Raw genomic sequence first — 14682 nt, 5'->3', positions numbered from 1 at the left:
TCCGATGCCTCCTCTCACCTCTTACTCTTTCTCAGTGCTTGGCGAATACAATCTAAAAAACAAAAAACAGGTGCGCCTATTCTTTTTTTTTTTTTTTGCATTCCACTTGCGAGAGTTAATTGCTACAACATCCGGAAAGACCTCAGCGAATGACGAAGCCGAAATATGTTTAGACTTTTAAAAAGACAGTCTGTGATGTTACACAAGGCATAAGGTTTCACCATGCTCAATGTCAAAGCGCAAAGTGTAGTTTTTTGTTTTGTTTTTTGTTATTTTTAGTTTTAAACATATTTTTTGCCTCATCATATGCAGAGCTATCTCCTTAAATTGCAGCAAATCTCTCTCAAAAGAGCTTTGGGGAAAAAAATATTTTTTTTTTGTTTCTTTCCCTAGGTGTGTAACATTAAAGCTAGGGTTCAGCATATTTATAAGCACGGCCGTTTATAATTTTCTATAAACTTTTCGTACTTATGTTCATCGTTTTAGAGTGATGGTATAAAAATTTTACCTGCCGCTCGCTCTCCAGGCTGCTTCTATATTGTTCCTGTATGTGGTTTTTTTATTCGCCTTCCTGTTCCTTTGTGTTTTTTTTAGGGATTCAAAGGCTTTTAAAAAAATGTTGAGGTTCGTGACCTTGCTTCTCGCTGCAAGCACATTTGGTAAGTCAAGATATTATTTCTTGTTAAGTCGCACACAAACACACACAAAAACAAAAACAAAAAAAAATGCGGCTGAAGAGCTTTCTGTAGATAAAATGCCGTCGCCACTTCTAACTGATCGATGTTTTTCTACGGAAAGCCTGTTGGTACGTATCAACCACACATTGCCGAAATACGGCTTTCAATGGTATATTCAAATACCTGTTACGGAAAACGGGGCAAAGCTGGGCTCCAGTTCCCCATTCCTTTTTTTTTTTTTTTTTTTTTCACAAATCACCCAATTTTTGGGTATGTTAGTGGCTACTTCTGAAACCTTGGCGTCTGTTTCGGAGTTGCAGCGCTACATTTGAACGCAAAATGAGCGTTTGCCGATGAGTAGTTTACTTTTGCGAGAAAAGAAGTATAAACTGTGTCATTTCTTTTTGTTCACGCCGTAGGCCAATGAACAAAAGTTGGAACACTCCTAGTTAGACTAGCGTCTATAACAGTCCTTAAGCCAACGACACTCGACTCAATCGTGATCGGCCGGAGAAACACGGCGGCGCTAGCCGCTAACGATCTTTTGGTTCAACTAAGCACGCCTACCTGAGTTAATTGATGGAGGTTCGCCTTGATAGAGCTCAGCATGGCGGCGTCCGTCATAAACATACAACATTTATTTATTGAAAGAGTAAATCCTCTTCACAGACTGTGGTGAAGGGTGCTTTTTGTTTCTCTAGGCAATGGGGCGACCGTGAATGACTTCAACGACCATGTTGACAAGACCGTTGGCAGGCATCAACCGTCTGACACTAGGAACAAACGTTCGCTTCATCTGGAGGCGCACATTCCCTTCCACAGCTTCACGGTAATGGAACATTATTACAGTGGACACAAGACGGGCTGCTCTAACTTGCACCGACCCTGTGCCGGTTTGCTGGTGAATGCGGGTGTCTCGCCCAGCGGTTAAAATAGCCACGAGAGAGAGTTCGAGGTCACATGACCGGCTCCCTAGGAACAAAAAACTAAAGTTAGCTAGCGTTCCAGGCAAATGGCTTCCGTAAGTCCGTTTTCGCTCTGAATATTCGAGTTCTCTTTTGCGCGTAGAAAGAGGTTGAAGGGGCTCGAAATGCACCCGATATTCTTTTTTTTCCGTAGCACGTATTTAGAAGGAGCTTGTAAAGTTGCTTCTGGGGCTTGTAAAGTTATTTCTGCGGAAGTTGTCGTAAAGTGGTAAATAAAGAAAAATACAGGCAATGCTTACGATTGTTGAACGAAATTGGCTGGAACGCTATAAGCGCGTTTCCCCACGGAGCTGGTCACCTGAATTCAGAATCCCCAGTAAACAGGCCCAGAAGGGTAGAGCGAAAACCAGTGTTGAAGTGAGTGCTTTAGCACACTAGAATCAATAAGGAGGGTTAAAATTCAATAGGACAAATACCTTCTTGCTTCTACCACGAACTTATACCCCATTCAAACGGTCAACATAAGGGTAACTTTAACATAGGTCCCTTTGCTATGGTCCCTTAGCTAAAGGTACTTTTACGGTCGTGTGAATGAGGTATAAAAGACTGGTTCACACATTTTTGTTTGAGTGCAGTCGAGCGCGTTGTGGTCTCTCTTCTTGACCACTTACGACGGGGAAACACAGAGGCACACTGGCGCCATCTATCAGGTTGCATCGGAAACTCTTTTGATCTTCTCGCAAGGTGCAAGATGTACGAGTGCAAGACATAAAAGGATACATTAGGGCTCGATAACATGTCACAGCCATCGCTGTGACTGTAATGTGGGCTCGCACAGGAATGCTCTTTTTTTCGTAATAGAAACTCCAAGCGAAGCACATCAGACGTCTTAGATTAGAAAAAATTTGGTGTGCGACTACGCAGAAGTGAAACGTCATGTTCAATGTCCTGGAGCGCATTGCATTTTTTGTTTCGTCTAATCGTATTCTGTGCTGCTCCAAGCGGTGCGATTCTGGTATACCGTTCTCGGCGATTTGTTTTCTCGTGCTCTACAGGAAAGTGAACACACATATCTTTTTTCTTTAGAGTGTATCGCATTTACTACTCTTTCTTGAGCAGCATAACTTGAGACCAACTTTTTTTTTTATATATAAAGGTTGAAAGCAACGGATTATTCAACGACGACCTAGAGGTGAAGCTAACGGATGGAGCAGTCAGAGGACTGGACGATGTGACTCGCCGTCTCAGAAGATGCTTCAGAACTACCTGCCTTGTTGATCTGAGAGGAATCGTGGTTTCATACATCGCACAGGTATGACAACCCACTTTCCTGAAGATGATATTGACGGTGGGATGGTACTATAGGAGGCGCTCTGTCCAGCTTAGTTGGCACAAAGCTCAGAGTTTACCCAACACAAAGCGTGCGGACTGAATTACTTTCTACAGCGTTCGGCGGGACTTGCGCTGATTGGGTGCTTCCCTGATCGAATACGAACCCCAACCAAACGTTGACAGAGCGTTCGGTTACGTCAGAAGAGCGCTGCGCCAGAAACACAAACGAATAATTCGTGTTGTTCCTGTCCCCACAGGTTTACTTCCCAACTTAGCACCTAGGGGCGCGACTGTTGGATCTGCTTCCCAATACACAGTTCGCCCCTAAAGGGGAATTCATACGGTGGAGCTCCCGCGGGGAGGGATGTGCTTGTTGTGAGCAATCGGCGGAACCAGCGGTGCTCTCTCCCCGGATCTAGCGTACACACGACGGAGCTAAGAGGGGTGTCAGTGTTATCAGACGCATTTATCGGTCGCAAACTCAACAACAAGGCCGGGTGCGCGCTACCGAGAGTAAAACAATTGAGGCGTACATGCAACGGCGATACGCGATTACGACAGCAGCAGCTATTAGTTGCAGATGATGACGAACTGCTTCCTGCCAAAAAGGATGATTCTTGAATGGGCAAGCGAGCAAGAGAAAACGCTGTAAAGTTGCCAGACAGGCGAACTAAATACCGCCAATTCCAAAGAAGTCTCCCGCGGGGATGTTTGTGCAGCCAGAACAAAAGCTGCCCCATCTCCCTGGGATGTCTACACAGCGTGGCTCTGCAAAAAGACGTGACGTTCTTATCACTTGATGTGCACTCGGGGAAGAAAAGGAAGGGATCTCTCCTTCATCTCAATACCGCCCCTTAATCTAACAGTACGGTGGAAGCGACGTCCTCGCAGGGCCAGCTAAGCGCCCATATATCGCCTCACTGACCCCGCTTATACTTAGGCGTGGAGAGCTGAGTCACGTGACGAAACGGAAGCTTTGATCGTCCTAATTCAAACTTCTATTATAACGTAACTAGAGGGGTGATCAGCCATATTCGCGGACTGCTTCTGAAACGTGCTGCTAGTCCCCTGCTAGACCCGAGCATCGAAGTTTCGCTCCTCAGCCAATCAGGTGGCGGCATTAGCCAATTAGAATGCCGAGAATGATTTACGAAGCAAGACGCGTGAACATAATACGCCCTGCATCTTTTAAACAGTCAGAGATTATAGGACAACTGACGTGTTACTGCACACGAGAAGACAAGATGAACGCGAGTAGTAAACATAAGAGATAAAAAAATCTTAAAGGGGCGAAGAAGTGTTCCTGCTTTCACTAAATGTATCACTTAGGATTGTTCCTCGACATTCATAACCGATGAAACACGCGTTCGTTTACTCCTGCTAGCAGTGGCAGTCGCAGGCAAAAGACGAACTTTCAGCCATTCCACTCTGCTCAAGGAGGAGGCCCAGTGGAGCCGTTATCTCTATGACGTCTAGGACGATGCTTAGAGCACGACTTCTAGAACGACGCCTAGAAAAATTCAGCTTTCCCACTCTGGTGAAAACCAGAGTGGAAAGGTTGCCGCCGTCGCTCATAGATGGCGGTAGTTGCCTGGAATTCTGTGTCCACACGCGGCTTGTCGCAGACACGATTCTGGGGAAACTAGCCCTTTACAGCTCCGCTGTTAAAAATTGAGGAAAACGCACAGTGTTTACCCCCTGAACTCGAAGGCAAAAGGAGCGGCCACGTAATCTGGAGCCGATTAAATGCCGTCAGTGTTTAACATAGCCACGCGCTGGAGTTAGAAAAGCACTGGGAGTGCGCTGAGTTCGTGCACGGCATCGTTAAGGTTCGGCTATTCTCGTCGTCGTGGCCACTGAGCACGAGCCACTACCCGAATGCATGTCCAAGCATTGATTCTTACTTGTCGAAATGGAACGTCGACGCAGTGCTAGAGTGCACGGCATTAGCCGCATTTAAATATCATCAACGCTGAGATCACAAAGCTCGATAAAAACTTCCAAGAAACGTATTGTTGGCGTTCTCGCCGTCATCACGTTCTGCGAATAGATTCAACGAAAACATCAACTTTTGTTTTTCAAATTCTACCGCGACGAAGGCGTTTCTCTTTCAGTGGCGTCGCGTTCGGGTATTCTTTGGTCCCTATAGTGCAAGTAAGTTTATGGAAAGCGAGAGGCATTCCTACCCAATATCGCTGCACCGTCCCTTTAAAAAGTGTACGACGCCAACTTTTGCCAACGAACGAGCATACGACGCCCAGAGCCGGCGTCTTTGGAACTGCAGTTCCTTGTTGTTACCGCGCCTGTTTTTGTTTCTGCGACTGTCGCCGCCTGCGGAACGCGCTCCGCTTTTGACTCGAAAAGTTCGTCTGCTAAAGACGCCGGCTCTCGGCACCGTACGCTCGTTCGTTGGCGGCGTTCGTTGCGCCATCTCTTGTCTCCCGTGCGAAACGGCGCCGTGTTGTTTGCAGACCGGTGGCGTCGCTGCGTTTCCATAGGAGCTAAGCCTTTTTCTTTCTTTAATTTTTCCTCAGGTAAAATCGCTCTATAGAAATTTTACAAAAAAAACAAAACAAAACAAAAACACCATCTGTGGGCAACGCTGCACAAAGTCGTAGCGCGATAGGTTAAGAAACCGAATTTTTTGGTCGATTTAAAGAGCCTGGCCTCTTTTTGAATCACCCTGTATATAAACGAGTCCAATAAAACTATGGTGCCTGGAACAGGTCTCCGACCGGTGGTGTGTTTACCGCGTCCAAGAAAGTGGTCCCTCAATTTCCGCCCGATGACGTCAGAGAAGTGCCATGATATCGCCGGTCGCGATCCTGGCGGCGTCTCACTAGCTTTGATGTATGTGGCAGACGCCTGTTCTGCTGTAGCTCGCTCTCCAGTGTGGCAGTCCACGGAAGCTTCGGCAGCCAGACATTGGGACGCCGTGACTACAGCGACATTCGCGTTCGGTCGTGCTACTAGTAGCTTCTCGTTAGCATTTCTACTACCAACCGCCAGGATCGCGACATGCAACAGCATGACACTTAGGCTTCTGTGACGTCATTTGTTGCCACTTCGGAACCATCTTTGATGTATGGGCAGCATAGGACACTAAACACACCAGTCGGAGATGGGCTCCAGGTACCGTAATGAAACGCCCAGTCTCTGGTTACCGTTCGTCTTCTCTTATTCTAATTGTCCTTGTCTTTAGGGCGATATCATAGCTTTTTGCAATCTTAAAAATTGGTGGGTGCAGAAATGTACTATGCTGCATAAATTTACGCGTAACTACTTGTGTTTGGCACAATAAACGAGAGGGAGGTCTATAGATGTGGAATCGTAGAGGCCGTGCCCTGTTGTGTCCCTTGTGGCAGCTGCCGATACGTCCTCGGACTCGTGCCGCATAACGACGACGGGTACGTAAGAAGGGAATGCCCATGGCTCGGAGTCCGGTAGAGGCAACTTTGCGCCCTCTTCCAAGGACGCATTTTAGAACACTTGCTCGTTCTTGTAACCTAGCTGATCACACTCTCTCTCTCTCTCTCTCATTGTCTCTCTTTGCTTCCAGACTCAAGGGGACGACATGGCTGGAACGGTCAAGCACATCTGGGTAAAAGTAAAGGTCACGAGCGCAGAAGCTTTGTTCAACATGAACGATATCAGAGCCAGGGAGGCTAGCCTAAACTCCTTGGTCATCGGCCCCATCTCGGTTAGCACCACTTACGATGCCTACCTCGATCTCAACTCTGGACGGCGCAACGAGTTTGCGGATGAGGTGGCAAGTTACACCGGCTGGGAGCTTCTCAAGATCCTTCGTGGGAGCTACTTGGCGGCTCTTCAGGAGACCTTCGCTGACCAGTGAATAAACTATGACAGTTCGCTCTGACATGCCTAGATTAAGATGGAACGAGTTTGCTTACGCAATTTTGGGAGGGAGGAATGACGGGGATGGGCCTGAAAGGATTTGTGACCGATTCTGGCAGCGCACAGCAGCTCGACAAATTTAGCGGTGTTAGAAATCGTGAGGTGTTAAAAGTACCTCGAAACGCAACTAATGACAGCTTAAGGACCGCAGGGGATGTTCACGCTTTTTTCGAACAAAAAGAATGAAACGCCGAATTGGACGAAGGACAGACGCTTGCCGTTCATTCATGCGACATGGGAAGATGGAACTTGGACAGAACAGACAAAGCTCTAAATGAAGAATTAAGTACACAAGCGCGTTGTATATATAGTTCACGCAGAGGGAATTAAACGCTGAAATGGACGAAGGAGAGACACTCAATGTTCTTTCAAACTTGAAAGTTGAAATGCAGTTGAAAGAGCTGCGTATGTCTCTCATTCGTTCATTTCAGTGTTTTATTTCTTCTGTGTGAACTGTAGTTTATTCAACGCGCTCTGCTGCGTGCAGTTTGCGCCTTTTGCTTACAGATTCGTTCTTTGGCGTTTTTATCTGTTAACGCGGAAATATCATTGGTTGGTAAGCAGTGATAAGATGACAGGCACTCGCAGCGCCTTCCGTTTTTGAGCTGGCACTGACTGTAGTTGATTAGGTAGTTACAGTTGTCTAATTGGCGTTTATTGTAACACAACAGTACAAAAGCCTAGATTCTCTCCTATTTCGTTTCATTGTGTTTACCTTGCGTAGGTACTTTATTCATGGCGTCAGAAAAATAATGACTCGCTTCAAAACAATTTGTTTTTTCGAATGTCGGGCTTTTTGATTTTGCTTCTTCGCACACTGCGCGAGACTGTTAGCGCGAACACAACATCGACGTTTTCTCACAATTCGCTCCGAAAGAGTACTAGCTGTCATAAATATTCACCTCGCACGTTAGTACCCTACTGAGCAGTTTGCACCCCTATTCGTTCTTTGTCGCGTGAGTTGGAACCTGGTGGAGCCAGTGTGCAAATAGCCCCCAACCACTTCACCACTTCCGCTTCTGAACTAGCCGGCGGGTTTCGCAGTATTTGCGCAATCAAATATACACGCTAACTTCTGCAAATAGTCACTTATAGCACTTTAATTCACTCTTACGATTAAAGAATGATGAGTAAAAATTAGGAAATATACGCGAACCGGGACTGTGACGGGGCTATTCAATAGATGACGCCACTGAGTTTCTTGCGAAAGAAAAAAATGGCCAATAGGGGTTTTGATGACATTCCTTCAATACTAGAACGAAAAACAGAAAAAATGGCGATGACTTGTTCGCGCTAACAACGTTGGGGAGTTTACCTGAAAATAAATTAGTTGATAACGAAGTTACTTTTTTTAATATGACGTTTACGGTAAAAGAATCCGAACCGAAACATAGGTATATTTAAGGTGGTATGTTGGGGCAGTTGCTGATTGTTGTCAATGATGATATGACCGGGTTTAAAACATCTTGCTTTTCGAGAGTCGGAGTTTTGATTCGGCTTGTACGTGCCTGTTGTTCTCGAAAACAAACACAACAAATGGCTTGCATTTCAGCAAAGAAATGTTTTTATGGTCACAAAAGCAATCCGGAAGTTTTTACCTGTTCCTTTTTTACACCATTTACGAATACATGAAGGTATAAAACATTTACGACAGGGACGGAAACAGGACTTCTTTGATTGAGCAACAACATACAATGGCACAAGAAATAAAAACCGCCCCCCAAAGGATACGTTCTCGAAGAAGGAAGGGAGAAAATTATTAAAAAGAAAAGGGAATTTACTATAAATATGAAGTTTAAAAAGCGATGGCATCACGATGAGGTGTCAGTATTCGTGTCATTTCTGATGTTAGGAATCCGACCTCTTTCTTTGTTAGTGATAATGAAGCAAAGAAATTGTTTTTGACAGTCCCCATGGCAAATGATTCAATAATTTCTCTCCCAAATTTGTTGATGTTCCCGCCCAGTCAGTATTCTAGTATCAAAGAAATAAGGAATACGGTCATCGCACGTGCGGCTGTGAATGACGACTGGGTGAAACGACTCATCTGAAGCCTTTGATACTTCCAAGTTGTGTTCTCTGAGTCGATGGTTGGCGCATCTCCCAGTTTGTCCGATGTACTGACTGCCGCAGCTTAGTGGAATTGAATGAACCGTTCTTTCTTCAAACTCTACGAACTGTCTGGCATCTTTTACATTGCACCCTCTGAGACTATCACTCCCATTAACCTTTTTACACATCCGTTTTAAGCGCATATGACAGGTAAAAACCACACTGGTGTCGAACTTGGACGCGATAGATCTTACACAGTGCGCTGAATTCTGCACGTAGGGAATCACGGCGAGGCGACCTTTCTTTTAGGGAACAGCTGGCGGAAGTTGTAGTCTGAGAATGAATCTCTTAAGAGTGAAACGAAGTAGGTCCGCAGGAAAGCCTGCTTTCTCCAAACTTTGATGCTACAACTTGAAGCTACCTTCGGAGAAATGCTTACAGGATTGGGAGAACGCGGACTTGAAATGTGACCTCACTATGCCATGCTTCACTGACTTGGAGTGAACACTGGTAAAAGGGAGAACTAGCTTCTCAGATCCTTGCTGGAAGGGCCAACAAAGACCTGAGGAATGATGATGTAACCGTAAATCCAGGGATTGTAATCCTTCCTTGGAATGATTTTTCCGCGTAAAAGTTAGTCCCACTGCACAGTCATTGAAAACTTCAAAGACGCTGTCAGCGGACACAACGTCTGGATAAATGACCAAGTAATCGTCGACATACTTAAACACTAGGCAACCCTGAAAGGACTTGTCCAGCTGATCGTTGATAGACCTGTCAACAAAACGAAGAAATATTTCACTATGGGCAAGGGCAAGACAAGAACCTATACAAACTTCTTTCTTTTGTCTGTAAACCTTTCCCTCATATTTTATTGAAGTGGACTGCGAATAAATAATTTTCAGGTCGATAAAGCCGTCAACCGAAACACCGGAGGAATTTCGAAACTCGCAAATTCCGTGTTCATGAAACGTATTAGTCACAGAATCTAAGATGGGTTTTGGTTTTAGACTGTAGTACATATCTTCAATGTCCAAAGATATAATTTAATGCGGAATGGAACTTCGTACTCCACATTACCAGAGATTTAGAGAAAAAAGAAAGGAGTTTGCATAGGCCCTTTCCTTGCACCTGTCCTTAGTGGAATACTTCTCCTTTCTGTTGACAGGGTTATGAACGATCAGCTGGACAGGTAGTTCCAGGGGTGCCTAGTGTTAAAGTATGTCGACGATTACTTGGTCATTTATCCAGACGTTGTGTCCGCTGACAGCATCTTTAAACCTTTTCAGTGACTGTGCAGCGGACTAACTTTTACGCGGAAAAATCCTTCGAAGGAAGGGTTACAATCCCTGGTTTTAAGGTTACATCATCATTCCTCAGGTCTTTGTTGGCCCTTCCAGCAAGAATCTGAGAAGCTAGTCCTCCCTTTCACCAGTGCTCACTCTAAGTCAGTGAAGCATGGCATAGTGAGGTCACATTTCAAGTCCGCATTCTACCAGTCGTATAAGCATTTCTCCAAAAGTAGCCTCAAGTTGCAGCATCGGAGGTTGGAGAAAGCAGGCTTTCCTGCTGAGCTACTTTGTTTCACACATAGAGAGATTTACTCTCAGCCCACAATTTCCGCAAGTTGTTCCCAAAAAGAAAGGTCGCTTCGCTGTGATTCCCGACATGCACAATTCCGCGCACCGTTTAAGATCTATCGCGACCAAGTTCGACACCAGAGTGGTTTTTTCCTATCGTGTGCGCCTAAAACAGATGTGAAAATAGATCAATTGGGTGCGACTGCCCCAGAGGGTGCAAAGTAAAACAGGCCAAAAAGTTCGTAGAGTCCGAAGAAAAAAATTATATTCAATTCCACTAAGCTGCGGCAGTGAGAAAATTGTAAAAACTGGGAGATGCGTCAGGCATCGACTCAGAGAACACAACTTGGAAGCATCAAAAGCTTCAGATGAGTCTTTTTACCCAATCGTCATTCACAGCCGCACGTGCGATGACCGTATTCCTTATTTTTCTGATACTAGAATACTGGCTAGGCGGGCACATCAACAGATTTGGGAGAGAAATCATTGAATCATTCGCCATGGGGACTGTCAACAACAACATTTTTTTTACCTTCATTATCACTGGCAAAGACAGAGGTCGGATTCCTAACATCAGAGATGACAAGATTACTGACACCTCGTCGTGACGCCACCGTTTTTTAAGCTTCTATACTTATAGTAAAGTCCCTTTCCTGTTTATCAATTTTCTCCTTTCCTTCTTCGAGAATTTTGAAACGTTTTTTTCTTGGACGGGGTGGGGGGCGGTTTTTATACGTTGTGCCATTTTATGTTGCTGCTCAATGAAAGAAGTCCTGTTTACGTCCCCGTCCTAAATGTCTTATCCTTTCAAGTATTCGTAAATTGTGGGAAAAAGTAAAAAGTAAAAACTTTCGAATTGCTTTTATTACCATGAAAACATTTGTTTGCGGAAATGCAGGCCGTTTGTTGTGTTTGTCGAGAACAACGCGTACGCACAAGCCGAATCAAAATTCCGACTCTCGATAAGCAAGATGTTTTAAAACCGGTCATATCATCATGTACAACGACAACATATTGGGTCAGCAACTGGCCCAACATACCACCCTAAATAGAACCATGCTGCTGTTCGGATTCTATTACCGTAAACGTCATATAAGAAAAAGTAACTGCGTGACCAACTAATTCCTTTGCAGGTACGCTCCCCGACGTTATTAGCACGAACAAGTCATTGCCGTTTTTTTATGTTTTTACTGTAGTATCAAAGTAATGTCATCAAAACCCCTATTGGCCCCTTTTTTATTTCGGAACAAACTGGCGCCACATATTGGCTAGCCCCGGCGTACGTGCGGTTCGCGTATATTTCCTAATTCTTTGCTCAATATTCTTTAATCGTTAGAGTTAATAAAGCCTCATAGTGCTACAAGTGGCCATGTCCAGAAGATAGCGTGTATATTTGATTGCGCCAATACTGGGAAACCCGCCGTCTAGTTCAGAACAGGAAGTGGTTGGGGGCTGTTTGCACACTGGCTCCACCAGGTTTCAACTCACGCGGCGAAGAACGAATAGTGCTGCAAAATGCTCAGTTGGGTACTAATGTACAGTACAAGGTGAATATTTATGACAGCTAGCTAGTACTCTTTCAGAGCGAAATGTAACAAAACACCGAGATCGTGTTCGCGCTAGCAGTCACGAGCAGTGCGCGAAGAAGGAAGATCAAAAGGTCCGACACTCGAAAAACAAGATGTTTTGAAGCGGTCATTATTTTTGTGAAGCCATAAATGAAGTACCTACACCAAGGTAAGCCCAATGAAACGAAATATTAGAGAACCTAGACTGGTGTACAGTTGTCTTACAAAAAAACGCCCAATTAAACAAATGTAACTACGTCATCAACTACAGTCACTGCCAGTTTAAGAAACGCAGGGCACCGCGAGAGCCTGTCATCTTATCACTGCTTAGCAACCAATGATATTTCCGCGTTAACAGATAAGAACGCCAAAGAACGAATCTGGAAGCAAAAGGCGCAAATTACACGCAGCAGAGTGCGTCGGATAAACTACAGTTTGCACACAAGGAATAAAACACTAAAATTAACAAATGTGAGAGACACAGCTCTTTCAACTGTATTTCAAGTTTCAAGTTTGAAAGAACATTGAGTGTCTGTACTTCGTCCATTTCAGAGTTTAATTCCTCCTGTGTGAACTATATCCAACAATTTTTTGAACTTAATTCTTCCTTTAGAGCTCTGTGTGTATTGTCCAAATCCCACCTTCCCATGTCGCATGAATAAACTGTGAGTGCCCATCCTTCGTACATTTCGGTGTTTCAATCTTTCTGTGTGAAAAAAACGTGAACATACCCTTCGGTCCTTGAGCTGTCAGTAAGCATAGTTGCTTTTTGAGGTAGTTTGAACATCGGATAATTTCCAACACTGCTCAATTTGTCCACCTGCAGTGCGCTGCCGGAACCGGTCACAAACCCCTTCATGTCCACCCCCAACGCCCCTTCCTCCCGAAATTGCGGAAGAAAACTTCGTACCATCTGAAGCCAGGCATGTAAGAACGAACAAACATAGTTTAATCAAGAAACAGCAAAGGTCCGCTGAAGAGCCGCCAAGTAGCTCCCACGAAGGATTTTGACGAGCTTCCAGCGGGTGTAACGTTCCACTTCTTCCACGAACTCCTTCCGCCGTCTAGGGTTGAGATCGAGGTAGGCGTCGTAAGTGGTGCTAACCGAGATGGGGCCGATGGACAAGGAGTTCAGGCTAGCGTTCCGGGCTCTGACATCGTTCATGTTGAACAAAGCGGGCGCACTCGTGACCCTTACTTTAACCCAGATGTGCTTGCGCGTTCCAACCAAGTCGTCCCCCCGAGTCTGGAAGCAGAGAGACAGAGAGAGAGATCAGAGAAATTACAAGAAGAATTGGCCATGCTATACGGCGAGCAAGTGTTCTAACATGCGCCCTTGGTGCATCGAAACGCAAAGAGGGGCACACTCATCAAGGATAACATAAAAAAACACGTAGAGAACGCGCAATAATGAGGCAGCCAAGTTGGCACTGTCATTGGTTGATGTGGGGGGCAGACGAATGCACCTGGCAGCATTTGCGGAGTGAACCAACGCACGAGGTGCGCAAGGAGTAGGTCAACTTGCATGCCGTTTAGTCACTGGCAACTCAAGAAGCGCAAGGCGTAGCTTATTACGTCTATTTTTCTACGTTCGTGATTCGTTTTTCGCTGTTCTTATTGGTGAATGCTGCAATGGCATTCATTGCTTACTAAGCGTTACACAATGTTCGGGACTTACTACGCCCTGCGTCTATTGAGTTGCCGCCGTCAAGAATATAAACTGTTGCATAAACGTAGCACACTCTGAAAATTCGGTGCGTCTGCTTTCTCCCAAAGCGCTTAAGAGAATCAGTCGCTTCTATCTACGGAAGGAGGTTCGGCGAATGACGCGGGTGAACACATGTTTAGATCTAAAAGGCAAGTAAGTCTACGCTGCTGTTTACACGGAGAAGGACGTACGCGCGTGAATCGACGTGCTCAGTCGCACGGTCCATACCATTCTTTCTTTCCTTAAGATCGACGTACTTATAGCCTCGTCACTCGCCAAGACTCAGTAGATTTTGACGTAAAGCTACGTCAATCTCCGCGCTTGGAGGGGGTCCGAAGTTGCCTCTACCGGACTCCAAGCCATGGGCATTTCCATCTTGCGCACCCGCCGTCGTTATGCGGCACGAGTCTGTGGACGTATCTACAGCTGCCACAAGGAACACAACAGGGCACGGCCTCTACGATTCCACCATCTATAGAACTCCCACTCATTTCTTAAGCCAAGCACGAGTAGTTCCGCGTAAATTTATGCAGCATAGTACACGTATGCACCGGCACCTCTCTCGCTAGCGCGCACTGAACCTTGTTGTCAAGTGTGCGACCACTAAATGCGTCTGAGAACACTGACATCCCCCTTGGCTCCCCCGCCGTCCTGTGAACGCTAGAGCCTGGGAAAGAGCACCGCTGGATCCGCCGATCGCTGACGCCAGGCACATCCCTCCCCGAGGGAGCTCCACCGTGTAAACGGCCCTTTAGAGGTAAATGGGGTATAGGGAAGCAGATACAACTATCGCGCCCCTAGCGGCTAGGCTAAGAGCTAAAGATGTGAGGCCTGACAGCAACAATACGAATTATTCGTTTGTGTTTCTCACGCAGCGCTCGGCTGACGTAACCGAACGCTCTGTCAACGTTCGGTTGGGGCTCG

The 14682-nt window shown here is 45.6% G+C and overlaps 1 protein-coding gene across 1 annotated transcript; it reads left to right on the top strand.

Annotated features, from left to right (window-relative positions):
- Positions 1-616: 616 nt before the first annotated feature.
- On the top strand, positions 617-6788 carry LOC8039526. The gene is made up of 4 exons (XM_029979464.2): positions 617-659; positions 1379-1506; positions 2760-2915; positions 6495-6788. Exons 1-4 carry the CDS (start codon positions 617-619, stop codon positions 6786-6788), a joined length of 621 nt encoding a protein of 206 aa, XP_029835324.2.
- Positions 6789-14682: the final 7894 nt, after the last annotated feature.

The sequence above is a fragment of the Ixodes scapularis genome, unplaced genomic scaffold, assembly GCF_016920785.2.
Source record: "Ixodes scapularis isolate PalLabHiFi unplaced genomic scaffold, ASM1692078v2 PGA_scaffold11__112_contigs__length_91849675, whole genome shotgun sequence".
NCBI classification, from domain to species: Eukaryota; Metazoa; Arthropoda; class Arachnida; order Ixodida; family Ixodidae; genus Ixodes; species Ixodes scapularis.
Note: the sequence above shows the minus strand (reverse complement) of the source record. Positions and strands in the feature narration are given on the sequence as shown.

Bases quoted from the DNA above. Each gene is read 5' to 3' on its own strand.
- LOC8039526 (XM_029979464.2), top strand. From the start codon at position 617: ATGTTGAGGTTCGTGACCTTGCTTCTCGCTGCAAGCACATTTG. The intron at 1,507-2,759 runs GTAATGGAACAT...TTATATATAAAG, and splicing joins TTCCCTTCCACAGCTTCACG to GTTGAAAGCAACGGATTATT. The intron at 2,916-6,494 runs GTATGACAACCC...CTTTGCTTCCAG, and splicing joins TGGTTTCATACATCGCACAG to ACTCAAGGGGACGACATGGC.